The sequence below is a fragment of the Neodiprion virginianus genome, chromosome 4 (genome assembly GCF_021901495.1).
Source record: "Neodiprion virginianus isolate iyNeoVirg1 chromosome 4, iyNeoVirg1.1, whole genome shotgun sequence".
In the NCBI taxonomy this organism is placed as follows: Eukaryota; Metazoa; Arthropoda; class Insecta; order Hymenoptera; family Diprionidae; genus Neodiprion; species Neodiprion virginianus.
In genome coordinates this window covers 40,055,978-40,069,881 of record NC_060880.1, presented here as the reverse complement: position 1 = coordinate 40,069,881, position 13,904 = coordinate 40,055,978, and the positions used below count along the sequence as shown (strand labels likewise).

At 42.7% G+C, this 13,904-nt stretch overlaps 1 protein-coding gene across 24 annotated transcripts in view; it reads left to right on the top strand.

The window, feature by feature from the left end:
- LOC124301822 (basement membrane-specific heparan sulfate proteoglycan core protein) overlaps positions 1-13,904 on the top strand; it is a 125,245-nt gene that overhangs the window by 39,141 nt on the left and 72,200 nt on the right. For 21 of the 24 annotated variants that reach the window (XM_046757277.1, XM_046757273.1, XM_046757278.1 and 18 more), the window contains exons 2-10: positions 6,736-6,892; positions 7,260-7,354; positions 7,438-7,576; positions 7,709-7,877; positions 7,983-8,143; positions 8,512-8,685; positions 9,053-9,382; positions 10,158-10,670; positions 11,445-11,564. In XM_046757277.1, the coding sequence (XP_046613233.1) occupies positions 6,736-6,892; positions 7,260-7,354; positions 7,438-7,576; positions 7,709-7,877; positions 7,983-8,143; positions 8,512-8,685; positions 9,053-9,382; positions 10,158-10,670; positions 11,445-11,564 (1,858 nt within the window). The remainder of the gene's footprint in view (positions 1-6,735; positions 6,893-7,259; positions 7,355-7,437; positions 7,577-7,708; positions 7,878-7,982; positions 8,144-8,511; positions 8,686-9,052; positions 9,383-10,157; positions 10,671-11,444; positions 11,565-13,904) is intronic. The other 3 variants (XM_046757276.1, XM_046757288.1, XM_046757294.1) reach the window with 3 other exon arrangements.

The window sequence follows — 13,904 nt, the reverse complement described above, 5'->3', positions numbered from 1 at the left end:
GTCGCCGGATTATTTGACCACTGTCTCCTCCGCCTACTCGGGATGTTATATAGGAGTTCGTATTATCAGAGGGTACAGGATAAGCTGGAATGGCTAGACGGATTTCTTCCCACAGTCTCCCTCGTTTTCTGACGAGCTACTCGAGATTTCCGAATCTCGATTTTCTACAAAATTATATACACGTAATATAAGTAGAAAAGTACCAGCCAAATTGCAAAAAATTACGATCATCGTTTTGCGGGTTTAATTGGTTCGAATAAACCGTTTTGCGATATTGATTCTGGTTGAAAATTGGTTATAAGTTTAGCCTCTGAATTATGCATGTTTAAAAAAAAAAAAAAACACACTTTGAAGAGCTACATACAATTTGGTGCTTACGTTTTTAATTTGCGCTCTTGGACTCCAGGCGATAATTGAGTCCTCTTAATATTTGAGCCTAGTCGACGGTTCAACGGCTCTCGATATGTTGTCCATTAAATGTCAATGAGCTGCGATAATACCTGAATTGAATTTACAACTTCTGTCGAAGACGGAGCTTTGACCGATTAACTTTCTCGTCCTTTTATCTTCATTAAGTTTCTGCTTTTCTACGTTCAGAGAAAAGGCGACGTTATTGCTCGAGAACGAAATTCCGAGTTTTCTTGAGACCTCAACGATTTTTAAGACACAGAGACAATCGCTTCGCACAAGTTGGAAATGGACGACTGGTTTTTCCGCAAAATAGAAGATAAAAACATCATTATCTCAAAAATTCTTACCATCTCAAACAACGGTTAAAAAAAAATTTTTCCAACCGTCAAATGATGTCCGGTTATGAAATTTTCTGAGAAATCGTTCTCTGTAGTTAGAATTGAAAATAACCGACAGTTTTCTGTCAAAAAAAAAAAAAAAATGGTTTCACAAAACGCCCAATTCGCCAAATTCATTGGATCGTAACTTTTGGCTGATCATTCGAATGCAAAATTGAAGAGCGCAATCACGGTTGTGAGTTTCTGACGCCGTGCAATGCCGCTATTGCCAAAGATGCGGAAATCGGTTCGTTTCACCGAAGCCTCTCGATTCGAAGGGAGGCTCTCGAGAACTATTTAGGCGGTTTTGGGAGGCCTGCAACACCGGTTACGGCGAAACAGGGAAGGCGAAGGAGAGGCGATAGTTTAGCAGGCGCGTCGCGAGGCCCTGTTAAAATGCAAAGGCGCGGTTAGACGAGGTCTGCTCCACGGATATTCGGGGCAACTCTTTAGTATTCCGGCGTTACACTCTCTCACCCCCGGCGCTCCTCGCTCCTGTAACATGTTCTTCGCATTAATATACCAAGGCTTAAGACAAAAGCGACGACGACGATCGGCCGCGAACTCTTCTTCTCCTCCTCCTCCTCCTCTTCTTCGTCTTCTTCTTCTTCTTCTTCTTCTTCGTCTTCTTCGTCTTCTTCTTCCTTCCCTCGGCACTCGCCGCACGTCCGACGACTCGACGTATATTTTCGTTAACTTGACGCCCTCGAGGAGTCCGTTAAATTGGGGATTTTTCTACACCCTCTGACCATCTTTCCTCCCCCCTTTCACCCCAGCGATGCCAACACCACCTGCCACTTCCTTCCGGATTCCAGACCTCTTCCAGAAGTAACGTATATAGCGTTAAAATGAAGGAAAGTTAGCGGTTATGAATAATTACTCGGTACGTTTGTTTAGATGGATCGAAACGGTGAATTGGAGTGTTATCTTTTTCGATTTTTAAATTTTGTTACGATATTCAATAGTAGGATATCTTGTTATTACAACAATTTTCAATCCTTAAGGCACCTCTGTAAGTTATACAGAATAATAAACTATCGGCACAAGTGTAGAGACAATTTTTCAATAGCAAAAAATCCATTCAATTGACAAATTAGTCATTTGCCTCGATGCTTCGAATTCCAGAGAAGCTATTAGATAAAATTTTGTTACGAAGTCAACTTGTATAAACGACGATATCGTGTCGTGAGAGATTTTCAAATTTTGTTGTCATCTTCGGTTAAAAAATTTCAAATACGCTGGCCAAAAAAGAAAATCTATCTTCACTTCACAACCGTAAATGTATTTCAAATATGAAAATTTTATACGCTATTTCTTGCACTATTTCTCGCTATAGGCTTATAAATTTTTCAGGTTTCTTATCGTTTTTCACGGTTTTTTTTTGTTTGTTTTTTCATGAAACGTGGGTACAAGGAATCAAGCGCAAAATCAAAACTTCTAAAACCTGACATCTCATAATATCAAAAAAATCTTTCCATCGCAGGTATTTCGGTTACAGATTTACTAACGACTTGATTCCTTCATTAATTAACTCAGGGTAAAATTCTTGTGCTTCTGTTTTTTTCTGTAATTTCTTGTAACGCGTTTCTTGTCCCAAAAATTTGGACAACGGGCAATTTTAACTTCTTCCCGTACAGAAATTTTCATTCAAGTAATATCTGAATTGCCGTTGACGTGACTGGAAACGAGACTCGATGTTCACGGGTCGGAGATGAAGGATGACCCAGTAGCGGCATCGAATAAGGTCAACGAAAGATTCGGTAATCACGGCGCCAGCGGCGACGACGTTGTCTTCAGTTTTGCGATTAGCCGAGATAAACATATCTCCTAGCTACCTCGGTTGACCTCTACCGCTAGCAAGCTCCAATTCTTTGGGTCGGGGGGTTAAAGTTAAAATCTTTGGTAAACGTGTTCAACTTTTTTCTTGGAAGCATAACAGTTATGCAATCCTGGCGATAGCGTCAAAGTAGGATAAGAAGAATGTTTCGTGGCGTTAATTAAATTGGTACATGCTCGGTGAATAAATTACAGGCCACGGAGGGAAGGGAGGGGGGGGGGGGGGCGGGGGAGGGTAAAAAACCGTGATTTGTACATCGGAAGCAATTAAAACCCTTCGTATCTGAGTAGAAGATTTTCAATCCACGAAAAAATATGCAGCATCGCTTATGTGCAGAGTGTTCCGGAAGTTGAAAGCCGATCTTTAACGGCATTTCCGTTTAGTACACGCTTCCACGTTCTGAACCGGATAAACTTGGCAGTCCTTCTTAGAGGACGACGCGAGGCTTAAGAGACTTGAGAACTTTTATACCTACCTACTCCTCTTTGGCAGGACAAAACCTTTGCCAACAATTACGAGAGTCTTGGCGTATATTGCATAAAGAATACCGGGCGCTTTTCGACGCCCCGCAGAATTAACAGCTGAACAACTTTATAACGGACGGGGCAAACTCTTTACTCGGTTTTCATCTTTTTTCTTTTTTTCTTTCCATCATGTTTTCTCACTGCAGTTAGGTTATTGCGAATCTTTATACAGCGTTGTTTTACACACGAAAATTCGGTACGTATGTTTTATGGCAAACTTCTCGTCTTTTGACCACTGAAAAGTTATTCAAATTTGATTCACACTTGGTCAAGTTTAAGAACATAGTTTCTTTTTACATTTCTTAGTTTGATTCGGTTTTTCTTTTGTTTCAAGTCTGCTTTCGTTCGATTTACAAAATTTTTCTTCAAGTGTAAAAATTCTTCTTCTACGCGCGTGATTTCAACACCGATTTACTAGCGTTTAAACCAGACAAACAAAGTCTACTTTAGCCATAATTGTATTCCGATCGCTAACGGCTAATAACATGTATGTCCCTACAGAGAGAATCCGAACACCATTCATAAAATCTCGCGTGACCTTTCTCCTCTTGAATTAAACCGTAAGCTCGAATGTAAAAATTTTGGCATTTAAAGGCGTGGATGTTCCCACTTTTCCCACAATTCTGTGACACCGCTTCGCTAATTGCCCGTGCGCTGGTTTCATTCACGAGATTTGCTTTTCAAACCGTACGTTCCGACATTCCTACTCGATCCAGATATCAGGTGCGTTTGATGTTCTGCGAGTTGAAATTTACTTATATTTATTAATTATCATACGCGATTTCATTTAAAATTCCAGAGTGTCGCGCACGTAACGCAAAATTTCCGATTTCTATTCTAAATCTTAATTTAAATCTAATACGTTATTACAAAAATTTATGCAAAAATGCGACCGGATTTGGCGACTAATATCGAGCAGCTTGCCCACCCACGTCCCGAATCATCTGTAAACGCTTTACAGATTTGTTTTTGATAATTATGGGCGAGTGATACCCGATTTCCGCAGCATGTTGTTTATCCGCGGAAAAATTCACTGCCATTTTTATAATTCATTGAAAGTTCCTTTTTATAGAGTGCCGTAAATCCGAGAGTAAATATGCCAAGCGCCTAACGTGTTGAACAAGGCTTTCGTTTTCCAACAAGACTTTTCGCCCTCGCGTGTATTCATTTACATATATTTTCATCTCTCGTTAAAACCATGATTTTGCATTTCCCTCCGCTATGCTGTATAAACGTTGGGTTTGATCTCGACAAAAATAAAAATAAACAAACTTGACGATAATTTTTGTGGAATAAAGTTCCACTAAGAATGAGATTTTCGGAAGGAGAACTTTGATCATAAACACTGTAATATTTAAGGTAAGTATACCAGTTATTGACACATTCGGATCCATTACCAACCCTTTTATTTTTCAAAATTATAAATTGACGGCAGAAATTGTAAATTTCTCGATGACTAAAACCAATTGCTGGAGGCTTAGACGGTACAAATTTATTTTTTAGTAATCTTAGAACTAACGATCAGACAGATACAACCGAAAAATATCAATAATTGGGACAGGGTCAACAACTGGTACACTTCCCTTACTGCAGTATTTTGTGTCTTAAAATTGGAGTGAATTTTCATCGACCAAATCCCAAATTTCAAGGAACCAGATCGTCACTAGTCAGTTCGTAAGAATTTACTGCTGGGTAAAACAAGTTCCGAATTCCCGGTCATTTTCAAACGGTGCGCCTGCTGAGCCACTTCCGGTTCCAAGGTGGTGTCACAAGGCGTCGGCCAATAAACACGGGCAGCACCCTATCCGTTTGTATACATATATTTATACAGGCGATAGGCGAGTACGCTGCGGTTATCATCGAGGCCAAGCACGATTTGGCTTGTTGGTGAATGCCTTTCCTGTGCCTCCCTCTTTATTTCTTCCCACCTCCGCGCTCGCCTTCCTCGGAAGGCATATCCGCCCCCATTTTCCCCTTTTCACCCCCGTGGCGGCATTACAGCGAGTAGGTAGGTATATTGTCTCGACTCTTGACTCCCCGACGACGACGACGACGAAACTTGGTTATTCCGGAAGAGTTTTGCAAAGGATTTTCGCGCTAAGTCCGGTCTACGATCTTTTTCGGACAACTACGTGCTTGTATTTCGACGATGGCGCCGCCCGGATCCCGCGACTTCGAGTCGAAACTGACAGTAAAGGCTCTTCGGTGAGAACGGAGACGAAATGAAAACTACAAATGTGAGTGAAATCTTAGCTCGGTGGATTTCGCATTGAGCGTCGGCAGAACCGCTTTCAGCCTTGCTCGTTTATCATGTCTCTTAACTGCATGAAACGAAACGCGTCTCGCCAAAGACGACCTTCCCTCCGACTTGATCTTCATTCGGCGCAACTTCAAGCCACGTGTTATATATATGCAAATTAGGACGATCCATTTGTGGACTGGTTTGCAATTGAACCACGTGCCCCGATGCTCAGAACTCGCCGACGTAGTTCAGAGCTGCTTTTAACGTGCCTAACAATCCTTGTTTGACAACTCGTTAGCTACCTTGAGGGCCTTTTGACGGACCACCTTATATTCTTTGTACATGGTCTACAAATATTGGTCGTGTAATATTGTTCCATCACTTTGTAGGTACAGCGTTCAATGAAACGCCTTTTGTGCTCTAGGCAGTTCATATCGCAATTGTGGTGCGCTAACTGAAGTGGCTAGTTACAACAACGGCTGGCAATGAACAAACTCATCCAACGATTTACGAATAGTACAACTATTACGTTTAACTGACCAAAGCAACCTTTTTAACTGTGTAAATCTAAGCACAGGCATCAACCTGAACGTCAAAACATTTCTAAGTGGTTCAAACTCCTTGAGAATAAACGTGTTTCAAGTGCCTTTTTTTAGCTTCTCAATTCTTAGACAGTCCGGTTTCATGTCCTTATCTTCCTCTCGAGTATCCTAATCGCAAACCGCAACAAGTGTCGATTTAACGAACTGAAAATTAGATGAAACGATTTTTGTCCTCGAGTTCGACACGGTCAATATACGTTCCAGAATCCCCTGAGCATTTGGCCTCAGCTACTTGATCCTTGGTGGGGTTCAGAACCTTTTGTCTGGGTCGTAGCACCTGGGCGTCGCGTCACTGACCTCAGGATGGTCGGTTTACATGCTCGGTATCTTTGAAGCAGTTTCAGAAACCACGTGGTTTGTATCTTGGTGCATTAGGCGTGAAGTATGGGGTAACGGGCGTAGGCGGGCGAAGGGTGGGAAAGGACTCTCGATTCTGATCCTGAATTTATATCGCGTATTTAGGTGGGAATTGGTAGTTTACGAGCAAAGCGTGCGAGCACTGGGTGATACTCGGCAAACAGCCAATAGACCTCGATGGCGCTGAGAAACAGCGACCATGCGGGGCCGAGTGAACAGATCCAAATCACTTTTATTATTCATCTCTCTTCAAATTGGCCTTATGGAGCACTCTACGCCTTTGCCCCGGGAAATTCGACGCATTCAGCGAAGCAGGCAAAAGTTTGGCGAATACACGGCAGTGTCGACTTTTCTTCTAATCGACCTTCTTTCGCTCTGATTGCAGAACGATGATCTGGTCTTCGATGCTGCCGACCGTGCTGAACTTCCTATGATCCAGAAGCACTACCAGCCCTCTATCATACACAGAATACAAAAAAGCGTGTTTGACTTCTTCCGCGGCTCTCAAGAGGAATCGGTTGAAGAGGATAAGCAGAGCTATGGTACAGTATTTTAGGCTCATTTTATTAGACAGCATTATTTTTTAACCAGACTTAGACGCGACTCTACCATAAAAGAGCTTTACGATTCGAATAAAGATCTCACGAATCATGGTACAGTATAATAATTGCTCCCTTACATCAAGTTACGGGATGTATTCATCGCCTGGCCATGGCAGGTCAAGATGATGTAGGTCGTTTGCTCCGATTTTCTCACCCTTCAATTTGGCAAAAGAACAAAAATCACTTTGCGAATTACCAGTACGTCAGTCGTGGAATTCGTTCGAAATCTCTTTCGAAAGACAATTAGTATTAGCCAATCACTACCCAACGAGAATAATGAGCTTATGAATTTCTCCAATTTCTCCAGAAGTCAATTCGCTGTTTGACAATTCTGAAAGGAACGAGCGATTCAAGCGATCGGTACGAAGAACGCCTCGTCAAAACAACATTGACCAAAATGAGGTAAGAAAAATACTCCATTCTAATCGGATATCAGGGTAAAGTTCGCAAGGAATGGATCACGATTGTTTCTCACGTTTTCACAGTTTTCGGATAACGGCGGGGACGATGACGAGGACTATGGAGAATCCGGAAGCGGTGACACGATCACCAACGACATTACCGAGAGTATACCATTTCCTAAAACAGATCCAGTAACAGAATCAAAACCAATTGGCGGCACATGTGAGTAAAGCAAAAATCATTCGTATAAGTAGCCTTGACCGCCCAACTTCCTGATTGCATCACTACAATGGCTTCCCAAGCGTTTGGTTGCATCAGGGACAATCCAAGTAACTTCAATTTGATCTCTTGCAGATTACTACCGAGTTATCGTAAAAATCACAGAACCTTTCAAGTCGGAGTTCGCTGATCGACGAACACCCGAATTCAAGAATCTCAGCGAACAGCTGATTATCGAAATCAACCAGTTGTACAAACGATCTTTACCCGATTACGATACCGGTACCGCCATCCTCAAATTCTCGTGAGTATCTTCACCGGTATCCTTCTGCGGCCACCTCGGCTCGCGATTTAACGTCAGCCTACGGTCCAATGAAGCAGAGCTTTTATCTGACGACTCATATTTCAGGAAAACTTCCGACCGCTTCACGACGCAGGTCACCCTCGACATCGTGTCGAACGACTCGAACGAGGATCAGGTCCGCTCGGTCTTCGAAAAACAGGTCAATCTCCATTCTCTTGGCGCCATAGTGCTCGATCCAGAGGATTTCAGCTTTAGAAACATGCAATGTGAGTATAGAATACCTCTGATGTCTAACACAGCGTCGCTATGACCTTAGCGTGTTTTAATACTGGCCAAAGTCAGGGAGTGAGAAACCTTTGATTTGGAAGTGTACATAGTAAATAGCCTCGAAGGCTTACGTCAGAGAAATCTGGTAAGAATCACGCATGACGTACTTCGCACTGACGTTGTTATCCGTAGCGTAGTGCAATAGCGTATATAATTAGTAGTAGATTCACACGTAGTTCAATGTTCATCAAGTTATTTATCCGTTTACTTTTCTTCCCGATCTTGCACTTACATTTTTGGTTCGATTTTTGAATCCATCCCTCTCCGCTGCATCTTCTTCCATTCAACGGCTTGTGATCGGCTTTAGCCTCAAACCAAGGTGAATTGCAATGCGACTATGAGGTGGAAATACAGTGCAGAACGACCGGCGAATGCGTACCTATCGACTCGAGATGCGACGGTACTTCACAGTGCGCAGACGGATCTGACGAGGAGAACTGTAACCCTCCTGAAGCCACAACCTCCACGCCAACCACTAAAGGTAAGATACCCTTCAGATTTTGATTTGATGGTATTATCATTTAGTCATATTCACATATTTTCGATGGAATTATACTTCAATTTGATCGTTCTCCAATCATACTGCACGCATGACGAGTTTATGTGTATGCACAACGAATCAATGATATTATTGTTACTTTACATTAATAGTTATTACTTTTCTTCCACCCACAACCATTTTTGAACATTGTACACGTATTTTTATTAATTTCTCTCTTCTTTTCTACAACTATCCGTCCATTTATTTCAAATTCTTCACCTCTTTCCACCGATCCTGCTTCTTCTACACTATCTCTCATTCTTTCCACCTCGGCGCATCGAACTACCAACTGCAACAACAATCGCAGACAGGAACATCGAGCCATCGATATCAAGAGCGGTGGAAAATTCCGGAATTTCAGTTGATGAGAAAGAAGCTGATAATCGCATAGATGGGCCGGGGTCCACCTTAGATAGAGACGGAGCCGTGATTGATCCGGAAGAAGAAGAGGCTCGGCTGGGTCTGAATGTACCTGGGCTGCTAACTCCCTCACCTCCGACATACCCGGGTATCGTGTGTCGAGGCGACGATACCTTCCGCTGCAGAGATGGCAAAGGATGCCTTGCCGGTGCACAGCGATGCGATGGGAATCCAGATTGCACCGACAACAGCGATGAAGAAGGCTGTCCTCCGAGAGGTACGAAGAACTTCATGACGCAATAACACAAATAGGACCAGGGAAAAATTAAAATCGACTCATCCAATTATCACAAAACCAATATGAAACATCGGCTTGTCTTTCAGTGTCTAGCTTTTCTGCTCTCGAATTAATCCACTCCGCATGCATCTTATTCTTGCAATCGTGTCTGCCTTAACTATAGTCAAGGATCAATGCCCCTGAAAATTGCCCCTCTTTGAGAATCAAGTTGAAACTTTGTTGTTCTCAGGTGTTTTCCATGGTAAATGGGAGTAAGAAGAAAATTGATCCGCGTAAAATAACCTTGAAGCTTTATTTTCTTTTCCTTGACAGCTGAATGGCAGTTTATAACATTGAATTTAACCACTTTTCGTCCGCTCGCAGTGATAAATATAGATAAACATACTTCAGTCTCATTGGAATCACCGTAAATCATTTGAAAGAAAAAGATGCCCCACTTCTGTAATGAATGATAAGGAATCACTCATGGGCTAAGCATCGGAATGAAAAACTCTTCATCACCACCCATGGTTTTTTTCTTCACCTTAATCTGATGCATTTTAACGAATGCCAAGTCAGACTTCATTCCGCAAGCATGTAAATTTCACGTATGAACGTATACTCCATACCAGAAATTTTCTGTTCTTTACGAATCATTTTCACTGTCTAGTCTTCTTTCTCTTTCTTTTTGTCTCTATTTTCACCTCGACACATCCGTCCACGGTCCGTTCTTCGACCACGCCAATCGATCTGAACCGAAATTCGGGACGGGCAGTTCCAAATCTACCAAGAGTAGGCGGAGAGCTATTGCCCGAGGATCCATATCAACATTATGATCAGAATGAAGATGAGCTATTCAAAAATTTATTCCCGACCCAATCAACCTCAGCAGAAGAACGTCGGAACGACCCATGGACAGTCCAAGTGCGCGAACCAACCTCCGGAGGAGAGGGTGAAAGCCAAACCCGATTCACCTTAACACCCAAGACAGACATAGAGGAAGGTAATGACGTAGAGTTGTTCGAACCTCAGCCTCAACCCGTACCGACAACAGGCGTCGCAGTAGATGAAAACCCAACGACCCCAGCAGCTAGGCCGGGCACAGAAGAAGCTGGCGAAGATGAGACGCGGTTATCACAACCTTCGCCTATCCCGGAATGGGTTCAATGCCGAGGTGACGACTCGTTCCGTTGCAAAGATGGCAGGAAATGCATCGCCCGATCACAGATGTGCGATGGCAGACAGGACTGCGATGACTATAGTGACGAAGAGAATTGTTCGAACGAAGGTACGGAGAACATCGCCGAGTTAAAACCACAAGTGAATTTCGGATGCTGTGTCGACCGCAACCAGAATGGCCAAATCCATCCAAATCCACGCAGCCGATTTCAGGGCTCGTAATCGAATCTCGATCATTTTTCTTACGTTATTTATTCATTTATTTTTTCTCTTCTACGCGTGTCTTCTGTCGAATTTCTTTACGTCTTATCTCGTCTTCTCGTTGTGACCAATCGTCACCCGCTATTACCGAAAATGCTTGAAACTTTTATCTCGGCCTACTGTTTACTCTATGCTTACGGTGAAACTCCAAGTCCTTGTGGCTGAAGGTATGTTCCAAAACGAGGATACTTGCTCAGATTTCAAGAATAACCATGAGATCAGAGAGCAGTTTATTTAAGTCAGGTAAATATTTAAAACTGCGGAAGTATATACTGAGTGGATAAACTCACGGATGAAAATTTCGGAAACGTTAGCTTGTCCTTACCATCGATTCACGAACGAATTTGAGGTGGACTTAAACTGTTCAAATATCCTCTTTCAACGTTATTAACTGGCTTCTTAACAAATAATCCTCAAACATTGCTCACCATTTGTGTAATATATTGACAGTAGTGATTAAGGATTTCACACTCCGTCTAGTGTTTAGTGGATTAAGGGCTGTGTGTTTATAATTCAAAGTTTTTAATATTGAGTAACGATGAAATCTATGGAATGGAATCAGGAGTTTGATAATAATTAATTCACGAATGACTGTCTTTAAATTTCGTATGATCATCCCCAGCCTGCGGCATCGACGAGTTCGTCTGCGACCTTTCGAGGTGCATCAGCACATCTCAGCGGTGTGATTTCAACAGAGACTGCGAGGACGGCAGCGACGAGAACAACTGTCCTGAGCCACCACGTGAGTCTTTTGCGATTTTCTATCACAATTAAGTTACCATTCGTTAATTACGCTTGTTTTTCGCTTCCCTGCGGAATTCGATATGCAATTTGATATCGTTTCTTGCGAAGCAGTCGCCGACCATCATGTCGGTACAGTTACCAACCGATGTGGTACTGACTTGCATCCCCCTGACACATCGTCGGTTAAGCGAAACATTTGACGGTCGGTATGATGTGAGGCTAAAACAGCAAACAGCAAGGCTACCGTCACTGATTTTCAGTAGTTCCCTGTATTATCGACATTTGTAAGCGTTCACCCCAATACGGTTCAAGGGTGAAATTCGCGAGATTAGCAAACTAGCAAAAAGCGAGTCCAACGCTGTTGGATTCCTTCCAATTGATCGTTTCGGTTTATTGAATAGATCTGTGTCAATATACCTCTATAAGATTCACTAATTCACGTGCTGTTCGATAAACTTACATCTTCGACCTACGAGCAGAGTAAAATCTTCCAAGCTTACTCAGCGCTAAACGCATCAGTAAAGCTCGGGGATTGTCTTTGAGATATTGCAACAGTATATCTGCGTGTCTTTACGAACTTCATCTTACAAGCCGCACAGAACTTGATATCTTAAGACGTGATTTTATTCGTTAACCCGACCCTCCGGCATCTGTCGAGAAGCTTCAGACTTCGTTGCGTGAGCTTTTCAAGTGGACACACGCGTTTTCGACGCGCGTAGAAGACGGTCGGCATTGATGCGGAATTGAGTTCCAAAATCATTCGCGACGAGGCCTTGATCACCGGCGTTCTCTAATACGTGTGCGAAGTGAAAAAAAGGTCATGCAAAACTATGCAACGAGGGCGTTCTCGTGAATATTCAAGAGCAGACTACGCTCTTTTTGGTTCGGGTGGGCTGGAGGATCATCGGCTAGTCAACAGCCCGGAATCTCCCAGCCTGTTCCACGCGTTCTCCCACAGCTTTTCGCTCACTTCAAGGAAGGCCTTGCGGATTCTAGTTCCTGCAAAATTTATCCTGTAGTTTTTCTTTGTAAATACTACTTTTCACATATTCACCTGTGCAAATTTATTTCCAATTTACTCAATTAAATATCGCTATGATATGCATTCTCGAAAATCTAAACGTCCGACGATATCAGTTCTGATTGAAATTGCAGTGAAACGAATAGAAAAAAAAATAAATAAATAAATAAATAAACAAATAAATCAAAATTGCTGAATTAAAACAAAAAGTATGCTACCGCGAAAAAGCACCTCCGCAATCAAGTAGATACTACCAATTTTTCCGATTGTGTCAACGACCGGTGATCGACCCAAAGATAACAACGACCGACGCCGCTCATTGTATAAATCAAATTATACGATTGCCCGCAGACTCATTTCACGTCTCGATTACGAGGATAAGGACGGACGTCCGTTCGCCTCTTTGTCTTACGCTCTAAACTAGCATCCCTCGTTTTTTCCTCGGTGTTGTATACATTATATTATACACGTGCATAGTACAATTTACAAGGCCTATAAATACCGGCGGACACGCTCGTTGCTGGTGGTGTTCTTCCGATCGTCGTTCCAACCTGCATGCTTAATCAATATTCAAGTATTTACCCTCCTCCATCCCCCCCCCTCCCCCCCCCCCCCCCCCCCCCGTTTTCCTATAGAGGATCTTTTGCCAGAGCTGGAGGCATAACCCGCCGGCTTAGGATGAGGACAATTATGAGGCTTTTTGGGGGGGGAGTCGGCATTTCGCCGCACGCTAGGCACCACCACGACAAACGTCATCTTCTACGACTCGGGACATTACTCAGGGTGAATCTTTCTCCCTTCTTCCCTTCCTCCAGGCCCAACTGAACAAGCACAGCGCATCGTTCGCAGGGAGGAAGGGGAGTAAACCGTTCGAGAAATGTTATTTATCACTGGATTTTTTCCCCGCACTGTTCGCGTACCATCGTTTTTTGTTTCCAGTCCTGATCTCTTTCTGACCTATCCCAATGTCCGCACTTACGTGAGGCTTTTTCGACTCGGGTTAAACGGCTTTATGTCATGTTTACTTTGAGCTAATACTTGGGGAGACAAATTTCTTACAGTTGTGTTATCATCGGTAATAAAAATGATGTGATTCCGGATGAAACATAATAACGAGTATTTTAGCTTATTGTTTGTATAACCAAAAAATGTAGTATATTGTGTTTAGATTTTTTTATGGTACAGTTAGTGGTAGCTACTATATCCTCTTTTTACGACTGTTCCGATGATTCGATGAAGGCCAAAGAAACTTACAAGTTGACCGAATCTACAAACTGACGTTACGACAACCTTAAAATGTAGCATTCACAACTACAA